At 34.2% G+C, this 12,500-nt stretch overlaps 1 protein-coding gene across 3 annotated transcripts in view; it reads left to right on the top strand.

Moving 5' to 3' along the window:
• LOC113804025 (collagen alpha-1(XVIII) chain) overlaps positions 1-12,500 on the top strand; it is a 247,902-nt gene that overhangs the window by 170,478 nt on the left and 64,924 nt on the right. For 2 of the 3 annotated variants that reach the window (XM_070124143.1, XM_070124144.1), the window contains exon 3: positions 12,126-12,188. The exons of the other annotated variant lie outside the window; for it this stretch is intronic. In XM_070124143.1, the coding sequence (XP_069980244.1) occupies positions 12,126-12,188 (63 nt within the window). The remainder of the gene's footprint in view (positions 1-12,125; positions 12,189-12,500) is intronic. 3 annotated transcript variants of the gene reach the window in all.

Here is a 12,500-nt window from a genome sequence, read left to right as displayed (position 1 = left end):
GCATTACCGCCGCTCCGACTCGCCTCAAAGGAATCTTAAGTGTTCGCGGGAGATAAGTGTCGAATCAGCGTCTCAGGGGTCCGGGGGGCGGGTGGGGGTGAGGGGTAAGGGGGTAGGCCAGATGTTCCTCCTTGGCACCCCTCTACCCTCCCTCCCTCTCTCCCTCCCTCCCTCCCTCCCTCCTCATCCCTCTCTCTCTCCCTTCCCTCCCTGCCCTCTCTCCCTCCCTCCCTCCCTGCCCCCCTACCCTCTCTCCCTCCCTCCCTCTCTCCCTGCCCTCTCTCCTTCCCTCCCTCCCTCTTCTAGTTCTTCTTAGTTCCTTGGGAGGATCTTCCTCGCCTCTCCCCCCCTTCCTCCTCTTCCTCCCTCTCCCTCTCTCCTCCCTCCCTCTTCCTCCCTCTATCCATCACCTTCCCCTTCCTCCCTCCTCCCTCCTTCCTCCGTCCTCCTTCCTCCATCGCCTTTTTCTCTCTTTCCTCTCTCCTCCCTCTTCTCTCCCCCACCCCCTGGAGTTCTACTATCCCCCCAACTCCCCCTACACCCGGAGGTCATCCCTACACTATATCCCCTATCCCCTAGGGGCTAACCTTCCTCCCTTCCCCCATGAGGCTATCCACCCCCAACCCCACCCCTCCCCTCCGGAGCTCCCTTCTTTCCCCATCTCTCAGGGTTGTCCGTACCCTGTGAAACGACCCCCTGCCTTTAACTTCTACTCCCCCTCTCCCTCCCTTACTCCCACTCCTCTGTCCTATCCATGGTTACTATTCCCCAACTATCCCCCACTCGTCACTCCACTGCTACTCCCCTCACCAAACCCCATTCTCTACTCTCCCCACTCTCCCCATCATCCTTTAAGACTACCACTCCCTTCCCATCCACGTTCCCCGTCGCTTCCCCTCTCTTCATCCACCCACTCCTCCCCACATCCCTCTACTCCCATCCCGTTCCTCTCCCCACTCCCTCTTCCATCTTCTAGACTACCAATTCCCATCCCACACCTCCCCCACTCCTCCCTCCACCTCCCACCCACTCCCCCTCTCCCCAACCACACCCTCTCACCCTCTCCCCTCTCTCTCCCCTCTCCCCTCTTACTCTCTCTCCCTCTCCCCCTTCTTACCCTCTCCCCTCCTCTCCCCCTCTCCCACCCTCTCCCTCCGCCTCTCACCCTCTCCCTCTTCTTACCCTCTCCCTCCTCTCCCACCCCCTCCACCCCCTAACCCTCTCCCCCTTCTCCCCCTCTCCCAACCCCTCTCCCCCTCCCTCCCACCCCCACCCCCACCCATTCCCTCCCTCCCTCCCCCTCTCACCTGCACCTCCCATCCTCTCTCCCTCCCTCTCCCTCCCCCTCTCCAATCTCCCCCTCTCCCCTCTCCCACCCCCACCCATCCTCTTCCCTACCCATCCTTCTCCCCTCTCCATCTCCCTCCCCCTAAACCTCACCCTCTCCCAACCCCTCTCCCACCCCCACCCATTCCCTCCCCCTCTCTCTCTCCTCTCCCACCTCTCCTCTCCCCCCTCTCTCCTAACCCCCTCTCCCCCTCTCTCCTCCCTCTCCCATCCTCTCCCCTCTCTCACCCTCCTCTCCACCTCTCCCCATCCTTTCCCCTCTCCCAAACTCTTCCCTCCCTCTCCCACCCTCCTTCTCTCTCCATCTCTCCCCTATTCCTCTCCTGAGCCCTCTCCCCCTCCCTCTCTCTCCCTCTCCTCTCCCCACCCTCTCACCTGCACCCCCTCTCCCCCTCTCCCTCTCCCACCCTCTCCACCTTCAACCCCCCTCTCTCCCTCTCCCACCCTCTCCCCTTCCTCTCCCCCTCCTTTCTCTTCCCCTCCCTCCCCTCTCCCCCTCTCCCACCCTCTCTCACCTGCACCTGCGCGAGGCTATTTCGAGAGAGACGACTTATTCCGATGATTAACCCTTTCGCTGCGGCCTCCTCGCGCGCGCCAGCTTTTGTGAATGGAGGAGGAAGAGGGGGACAGGAAGAGAGGGAGGGAGGAGGGAAGGGGAAGGGGGAAAGGGGAGGGAGGAAGGAAGGAGGGAGGGTGAGAGGGGGGGAGGAGTGTTAGAGGGGAGGAAGAGGTGAGAGGAAGGAGTGGGGAGAGGGGGGAAAGATTGAGGAATGAGAGGGGGATGAGGGTGGTTTTCAGACAGGACAGGAAGGGAGGGGGAGGTGGGGAGGGGGAGGGGTTAAGGCGTTGGGGGAGGAATGAGGGAGGAAATCTTAGAGATCTTTGTTTGTTTTCTGTTTTTTGTTTTTGTTGATTGGTATTTGTGGTACAAAGGGGGAGGGGGAAGAGGGGTTTCTAACTCGGAGAAAAGGAGGGGAAGGAGTTAAGGATTTTTTTTTTTTTTTTTTTTTTGATTGATTGGTATTTGTGGTAGTGTTGTTATAGTTGTTATTTCTAGAATTATATTCGTTTTTATTATTATTATTATTATTATTATTATTATTATTATCATCATGAAACAGAAATATATTATTATTATTATTATTATTATTTGTTTGTAGTTATATTTTGTTTAATGATGACGCTAAGTTACAGTTTGTATATGCTTAAAGGGACACACACACACACACACACACACATACATACAGATACATACATATGTAATTATATATATGTATACACACACACAAATATATATATATTGAGGCACGCTTGTGTATCATATAAACACACACAGATGCTCCCTATCTTATCACACCTCCTCCCTCCCCTCCCCCCTCTCCCCCCTCCCTCCCCTCCCCTCCCCCATCCCCTCTTCCCCCTCCCTCTCCGCCCTACCCCACCCACCCCCTCCTCTCCCTTCCCCTCTCCCCCCTCCCCTTCTACCCCCTCCCCTTCTCCCTCCCCTTTCTCCCTCCTCCTCCTCCCTCCCTCCCTCCCCCCTTTCTCCCCTCCCTCCCCTCCCAGCACTTAAACCCCACGTGCATGTATGGGGCGATATTCGTGGGGTATTATTTCTGGGCGTGACCGCTCCTGGCAGCCGCTCCGTCTGCCCTGATTATGTAACATCTGTCGGGATGGCTGGTGGTGGTGACTGCGCGAATCCGTGTGCAGATGTTGGGGGGCTGATGGGGTGTTAATGGTGGGTTAATGGGTCTGTAGATTACGTAGGGGTGATGGTAGGGGACTGGTGGTGAGGTGGGGTTTATGGTGGTGGATCACGAGAAAATCACGAGTTGGGGATCTTTATTTTCTTTTTTTTTCTTTTTTTTCTTAATTTCTCTCTTTATTTATTTATTCATTTATCTATCTATCTATCTATCTATCTACTTATTTATTTATTTATTTGTTTATTTATTTATTTATTTATTTATTCATTCATTTATTTATTTCTTTTTTTTTTTCTTTCTTTCTTTTTTTTTTTTTTTTTCTTTTTTTTTCTTTCTTTCTTTCTTTCTTTCTTTCTTTCTTTCTTTCTTTCTTTCTTTCTTTCTTTTTTTCTTTTCTTTCTTTCTTTCTTTCTTTGTTTCTTTTTCTCTGTCTTTCTTTCTTTTTTTTTCTTTCTTCTTTCTTTCTTTTCCTTTCTTTTTTTCTTTCTTTCTTTTTATCTTTCTCTCTTTCTTTCTTTCTTTCTTTCTTTCTTTCTTTCTTTTTTTCTTTCTTTCTTTCTTTTTTTCTTTCTTTCTTTCTTTCTTTCTTTCTTTTTCTTTCTTTTTCGCTGTCTTTCTCTTTCTTTCTTTCTTTTTCTTTTTTTCTTTCTTTCTTTCTCTCTCTCTCTCTCTTTCTTTCTTTCTCTCTTTCTTTCTTTCTTTCTTAATTCCTTTCTTTCTCTTTCTTTCTTTCTTTCTTTCTTTCTTTCTTTCTTTCGTTCTTTCTTTCTTTCTTTCTTTTTCGTTCTTTCTTTCTTTCTTTCTTTCTTTCTCTCTTTCACTCTTTCTTTCTTTCTTTTTTTATCTATCTATCTATCTCTTATCTTTATTTTTACGAAGTGCTAAATGGAAGCTATTTGCGAATAAAAATTTATAAGAATTGGTGGTTTTATCATTGCAAATTTGCGAATAGGGAACCAATTTTGCGAATGAGAATGGGTGGTTTCGCGAGGCGTGAGAATTTGCAAAAGAGATTTATGTTGATAATATAAAGATGTTGATTTATATTGATATTATATTATATTGATATTATATTATATTGCGAATATTATATTTATATTGATATTATATTATATTGCGAATTTCGACTAAAAGTTATGAATGACTGTCAGGATTACTACTTTTAGATGGAATTAATGTAGTTACTGTCACGATAATTCTAGGTTGCCTGTCTGTCTCTCTGTCTTTGTCTGTCTCTCTATGTCTGTTTGTCTTTGTCTGTCTCTGTCTGTGTGTTTATCTCTCTCTCTCTCTCTGATTACTATTTTTAGATAGAAGTTACTGTAACGATAATTCTAGGTTGCCTGTCTGTCTCTCTGTCTTTGTCTGTCTCTCTATGTCTGTTTGTCTTTGTCTGTCTCTGTCTGTGTGTTTATCTCTCTCTCTCTCTGATTACTATTTTTAGATAGAAGTTACTGTCACGATAATTCTAGGTTTATTGTAGTTATTTACGATCATAGTTATTTGGTTATTGATGATAGTAAATAACTTGGCTAACTTATCATGGTTATTTATATGTTAGGTTCGTACCTTATGTTCAGAAAATTTTACAAAATTACAGATGGTTCAAACGGCATTGAATCTCTTGTATTTAATGTATAAGGTCTATGGGTAGATTTATAATGTAGTTCATTTGTTTAGATACAAATGCGTTATTATTATGTGAAAAATGTGGAGATTTTTACTGGTTTTGTGCAACGTTGAAGCTTATAAAATATACGAAAGGAAAATGATCAGCTGATTGTATTTTTTATTTATTCATTTATTTTTTATCTATTTATTTATTATCTTTTTTTTTTTTTACTTTAATCAGGGTTGTGGCAACGTTTATTGAAATGGCGAATCACATAAACTACATCTTGATCTACAGTTTTCATTTGGATTTGATAAGGTATTTTCAGATATATTTCTGGATATAAGATATTCTCAGATATCTAGTTGAAGTAAGGTATTCTCAAAACATTTATCTGAAATATGGCATTCTCAAATATCTATCTAAAAAATACGGTATTCTGAAATATCTATCTAAAAATACGGTTTTCTCAAATATCTATCTAAAAGATACGGTTTTCTCAAATATCTATCTAAAAGATACGGTTTTCTCAAATATCTATCTAAAAGATACGGTTTTCTCAAATATCTATCTAAAAGATACGGTTTTCTCAAATATCTATCTAAAAGATACGGTTTTCTCAAATATCTATCTAAAAGATACGGTTTTCTCAAATATCTATCTAAAAGATACGGTTTTCTCAAATATCTATCTAAAAGATACGGTTTTCTCAAATATCTATCTAAAAGATACGGTTTTCTCAAATATCTATCTAAAAGATACGGTTTTCTCAAATATCTATCTAAAAGATACGGTTTTCTCAAATATCTATCTAAAAGATACGGTTTTCTCAAATATCTATCTAAAAAATACGGTTTTCTCAAATATCTATCTAAAAGATACGGTTTTCTCAAATATCTATCTAAAAGATACGGTTTTCTCAAATATTTATCTAAAAAATACGGTTTTCTCAAATATCTATCTAAAAGATACGGTTTTCTCAAATATTTATCTAAAAAATACGGTTTTCTCAAACATCTATCTAAAAAATACGGTTTTCTCAAATATCTATCTAAAAGATACGGTTTTCTCAAATATCTATCTAAAAAATACGGTTTTCTCAAATATCTATCTAAAAGATACGGTTTTCTCAAATATTTATCTAAAAAATACGGTTTTCTCAAATATCTATCTAAAAAATACGGTTTTCTCAAATATCTATCTAAAAGATACGGTTTTCTCAAATATCTATCTAAAAAATACGGTTTTCTCAAATATCTATCTAAAAGATACGGTTTTCTCAAATATTCATCTAAAAAATACGGTTTTCTCAAATATCTATCTAAAAAATACGGTTTTCTCAAAAATCTATCTAAAAAATACGGTTTTCTCAAATATCTATCTAAAAGATACGGTTTTCTCAAATATCTATCTAAAAGATACGGTTTTCTCAAATATTCATCTAAAAAATACGGTTTTCTCAAATATCTATCTAAAAGATACGGTTTTCTTAAATATCTATCTAAAAGATACGGTTTTCTCAAATATCTATCTAAAAGATACGGTTTTCTCAAATATCTATCTGAAAAATGCGGTATTTTCAAATATTTATCTAAAAGATATGGTTTTCTCAAATATTTATCTAAAAGATATGATTTTCTCAAAAATCTATCTAAAAAATACGGTTTTCTCAAATATCTATCTAAAAGATACGGTTTTCTCAAATATCTATCTAAAAGATACGGAATTCTCAAATATCTATCTAAAAGATACGGTTTTCTCGAATATCTATCTAAAAGATACGGTTTTCTCAAATATCTATCTAAAAGATACGGAATTCTCAAATATCTATCTAAAAGATACGGTTTTCTCGAATATCTATCTAAAAGATACGGTTTTCTCGAATATCTATCTAAAAGATACGGTTTTCTCAAATATCTATCTAAAAGATACGGAATTCTCAAATATCTATCTAAAAGATACGGTTTTCTCGAATATCTATCTAAAAGATACGGTTTTCTCAAATATCTATCTAAAAGATACGGAATTCTCAAATATCTATCTAAAAGATACGGTTTTCTCGAATATCTATCTAAAAGATACGGTTTTCTCAAATATCTATCTAAAAGATACGGAATTCTCAAATATCTATCTAAAAGATACGGAATTCTCAAATATCTATCTAAAAAATACGGTTTTCTCGAATATCTATCTAAAAAATCCAGTATTCTCAAATATCTTTCTAAAAGATACGATATTCTCAAATATTTATCTAAAAAATACGGTTTTCTCAAATATCTATCTAAAAGATACGGTTTTCTCAAATATTCATCTAAAAAATACGGTTTTCTCAAATATCTATCTAAAAAATACGGTTTTCTCAAAAATCTATCTAAAAAATACGGTTTTCTCAAATATCTATCTAAAAGATACGGTTTTCTCAAATATCTATCTAAAAGATACGGTTTTCTCAAATATTCATCTAAAAAATACGGTTTTCTCAAATATCTATCTAAAAGATACGGTTTTCTTAAATATCTATCTAAAAGATACGGTTTTCTCAAATATCTATCTAAAAGATACGGTTTTCTCAAATATCTATCTGAAAAATGCGGTATTTTCAAATATTTATCTAAAAGATATGGTTTTCTCAAATATTTATCTAAAAGATATGATTTTCTCAAAAATCTATCTAAAAAATACGGTTTTCTCAAATATCTATCTAAAAGATACGGTTTTCTCAAATATCTATCTAAAAGATACGGAATTCTCAAATATCTATCTAAAAGATACGGTTTTCTCGAATATCTATCTAAAAGATACGGTTTTCTCAAATATCTATCTAAAAGATACGGAATTCTCAAATATCTATCTAAAAGATACGGTTTTCTCGAATATCTATCTAAAAGATACGGTTTTCTCGAATATCTATCTAAAAGATACGGTTTTCTCAAATATCTATCTAAAAGATACGGAATTCTCAAATATCTATCTAAAAGATACGGTTTTCTCGAATATCTATCTAAAAGATACGGTTTTCTCAAATATCTATCTAAAAGATACGGAATTCTCAAATATCTATCTAAAAGATACGGTTTTCTCGAATATCTATCTAAAAGATACGGTTTTCTCAAATATCTATCTAAAAAATACGGCATTTTCAAATATCTATCTAAAAATTACGATATTCACAAATGTCTATCTAAAAATTACGGTGTTCTCAAATATCTATCTAAAAAATACAGTATTCTCAAATATTTATCTAAAAATACGGTATTCGCAAATATTTATCTAAAAAATACGGTTTTCTCAAATATCTATCCAAAGCAGTTATTTTTAGATATCAGTCCAATTAAGGTTTTCTTAAATATCCAAGTAAGACATTCCTAAATATCTATCTGTATATAGTGTTCTTAAATGCCTATCTAGATAAGGCATTCTCAAAAATCTATAATTATATCTTAAAATATCTGTCCAAATAAGGTATTCTCACATATGTATCAAAATATAACAATAATATTCTCTAAAATCTATACAAATATCTTAAAATATCTATCTAAATAAGGTACTCTCACATATCTTTCAGAAAATAAAAATAATATTCTCTAAAATCTATAAAAACATTTTAAAATGTCTATCCATATAAGACATATCTAACAGAATGTAACAAGAGTATTATCAGAAATCTATATTTTAAAATATTTATCCAAATAAAAAATATCCTCATATCTATCAGAATATAGCAACAATATTCTCAAAAATCTATATCTTATAATTTCTATCCCAAGAAGATATCCTCACATATATATCAGAATATAGCAAAAGTATTTTCGAAAACCTATAAAAAAATAGAAAATATCTATCCATATAAGGCCTATCTATCAGAATATAACAAGAGTATTATAAAAAAAAAAATATATAGTGTCTTAAAATATATATCCCAAGAAGGTATCCTCACATATCTATCGGGATATAACAAGAGTATTATGAAAATATATAGAATATCTTAATATATCTATCCAAATAAAGTATTCTCACAGATCTATCAGAATATAGCAACAATATTCTCAAAAATCTATATCTTATACTTTCTATCCCAAGAAGGTATCCTCACATACCTATCAGAATATAGCAAAAGTACTTTCCAAAACCTACAAAAAATAGAAAATATCTATCCATATAAGGCCTATCTATCAGAATATAACAAGAGTATTATCAAAAAAACATCTAGTGTCTTAAAATATATATCCCAAGAAGGTATCCTCACATATCTATCGGGATATAACAAGAGTATTATGAAAATATATAGAATATCTTAATATATCTATCTAAATAAAGTATTCTCACAGATCTATCCGAATATAGCAAGAATATTCTCAAAAAATCTATCTTAAAATATCTATCCCAAGAAGGTATCCTCACATACCTATCAGAATATAGCAAAAGTATTTTCCAAAACCTATAAAAAATATAAAATATCTATCCATATAAGGCCTATCTATCAGAATATAACAAGAGTATTATAAAAAAATATCTATATCTTAAAATATCTATCCCAAGCAGATATCCTCACATATCTATCGGGATATAACAAGAGTATTATGAAAATATATAGAATATCTTAATATATCTATCCAAATAAAGTATTCTCACAGATCTATCAGAATATAGCAAGAATATTCTCAAAATATCTATCTTAAAATATCTATCCCAAGAAGGTATCCTCACATACCTATCAGAATATAGCAAAAGTATTTTCCAAAACCTATAAAAAAATATAAAATATCTATCCATATAAGGCCTATCGATCAGAATATAACAAGAGTATTATAAAAAAAAAATCTATAGTGTCTTAAAATATATATCCCAAGAAGATATCCTCACATATCTATCAGAATATAGCAAGAATATTCTCAAAAATCTATATCTTATAATTTCTATCCCAAGAAGATATCCTCACATATCTATCGGGATATAACAAGAGTATTATGAAAATATATAGAATGTCTTAATATATCTATCTAAATAAAGTATTCTCACAAATCTATCAGAATATAGTAACAATATTCTCAAAAAATCCATCTTAAAATATCTATCCAAATAAGGTATCCTCATAAATCTATCAGAATATAACAAAAGTATTTTCCAAAACCTACATAAAATAGAAAATATCTATCCATATAAGGCCTATCTATCAGAATATAACAAGAGTATTATTATAAAAAAAATCTATAGTGTCTTAAAATATCTATCCCAAGAAGGTATCCTCACATATCTATCAGAATATAGCAAAAGTATTTTTCAAAACCTATAAAAAATAGAAAATATCTATCTATCTGAATATAATAAGAGTATTATTAAAAAAAAAAAAAAATCTATAGTGTCTTAAAATATATATCCCAAGAAGGTATCCTCACATATCTATCGGGATATAACAAGAGTATTATGAAAATATATAGAATATCTTAATATATCTATCCAAATAAAGTATTCTCACAGATCTATCAGAATATAGCAAGAATATTCTCAAAAATCTATATCTTATAATTTCTATCCCAAGAAGGTATCCTCACATATCTATCAGAATATATCAAAAGTACTTTCCAAAACCTATAAAAAATAGAAAATATCTATCCATATAAGGCCTATCTATCAGAATATAACAAGAGTATTATAAAAAAAAATATATATATAGTGTCTTAAAATATCTATCCCAAGAAGGTATCCTCATAAATCTATCAGAATATAGCAAGAATATTCTAAAAAATCTATATCTTAAAATATCTATCCAAATAAAGTATTCTCACAGATCTATCAGAATATAGCAAGGATATTCTCAAAAATCTATATCTTAAAACATCTATTCAAATAAAGTATATATCACCAGAAATAAAGTATATCCCAAGAAGGTATCCTCACATACCTATCAGAATATAGCAATAGTATCATCAAAGGCAAATAAAAAGAGTGTGTATTTGTATGTATTTGCCAAGGACGTGTTTATCCCACAAGCTCAGGGACTCACATACGCCAGAGAAGGTAAGATAAAGAATTTCCATTGCTAGACTGTTCTTAAAGACCAAAACAGAGATCTACAAAGCAAAATACTACAAGTCAGTGTATTAGAAGCTGCTTTTATTATTTGATCCGGTTTTAAATAAGTCTTTTTGGCCAAATAGGCGATTTTCACGATTTTTAAAAAATTTTCTTATTGGTAAATGCTTAGATTTTTTTTTTTTTTTTTTTTTTTTGAGTGGATTTTGAGGAATTCTAAATAAAAGCATTAGATTTTCTGCTTTTCGTGTTTAATGTGGTTGAGATTAGTGTATTATTTTCAGGTTATGACTTTTTTAAAACTCTAGAAGTATATCTTTGTTGCTCTTATCATTATTATGCAATATTATTATCAGTATTATCATTGCAATATTAGTATGCATGATTGATAACTTTTTTATATTTTTGGCGATGTTTTCAGTTGCAATCACTTTCTATTCGCTACTCTTTTAAAGGACAGATAAGAATTACATAAAATACTTTAAAATAGTCTAAATATTTTGGTATTTTGTCATTTTTTGGTTTTATCAAAGATTTTTTTCCAGATTTTTTTTTTTTTTTTTTTTTTTTTTTTTTTTTTTTTTTTCAAAGGTCGATCTTAAAGGTGTCATGGACAAAACATGATGGATAAATAAAAGCGGGACAGATTTCCATCATGAATATACATAAAATAAATTCTCTTAAGTTAGTTGTAGACAGACTAGACTAGAAACTTTGTCACGTGACCCAAGAACTAGCCACACAATGCATAGTTTTAGCAGAGTTTGCGGAATTAAGAGGAAAGTCACATGATATAAAAATAATTGTGGGATTTGAATTAATAATAATGATTTCCCTAATTGGCTTTTTTCAATATTATTTTAAGGTAATAACTAATGATTTTTTTTTTTTTTTTTTTTTTTTTTACATCATTTAAAGGTAATAGTATTTTCCCTCAAGAAAGTTTCTTTTTAAGTCAAAATTCTTTACAGTCGCAACTTTTCCCACGTGAAAAAAAGTTTCTAGTCTGGTAAAAGTAGTAAATATTCTATAAATGTGTTTAGTAGACTTTGTAGGTATTATTATTATTATTATTATTATTATTATTAATGGTATTATTATCATAGCATTGTTATAATTTACATTCTGAATTTACTGTTGCTCCAAAACCGCATATTATTTTATTTTTCAAAACTAGTCAATATTATCATTCCTTTTTTAACGCATCCAATCTTAATTTCACATATTTGATTATTTAATTTTCCTACGTCTCTCTTTTCAGTGTAAAAACAGCCATTTTAGAAGCATTTACGTCTCTCTTTTCAATGTAAAAACAGCCATTTTAGAAGCATTTAGAAAGTAGTTAGATGACGTGGCGGTTATTTTTTATTACCATTTCTGTTGCATTCATTATGTTGATCGCTTGGTTGTCTCTTGCCTTCCAGTCTTTTGGTTTTGGCTCCGGAGACGGCAGGGGCGATGTGGGCATTATGGAGGACTACTTCGCGGTAAGTGGAGGACGGGAGATAAAGGAGGTGGATGGAAGAATATAGAATAAAGAGGGAGAAAGAGAAGAGAAAGAAGGAGGAAGGAGAAGGGAGAATATTGAAAATAGGAAAGGAAATAAAGAAACTAATGTGGACATTATGGAGGACTCCTTCGCGGTAAGTGGAGGACGAGAGATAAAGGAGGTGGTTGGAAGAATATCGAATAAAGAGGGAGAAAGAGAAGGGAAAAGAGAAGAGAAAAAGGGAAGAAGGAGAAGGGAGAATATTGAAAATAGGAAAGGAAATAAAGAAATGTGGACATTATGGAGGACT

This window comes from Penaeus vannamei, chromosome 8 (genome assembly GCF_042767895.1).
Source record: "Penaeus vannamei isolate JL-2024 chromosome 8, ASM4276789v1, whole genome shotgun sequence".
NCBI classification, from domain to species: Eukaryota; Metazoa; Arthropoda; class Malacostraca; order Decapoda; family Penaeidae; genus Penaeus; species Penaeus vannamei.
The sequence above is the reverse complement of the archived record's forward strand: the minus strand, read 5'-3'. Positions and strand labels throughout refer to the sequence as shown.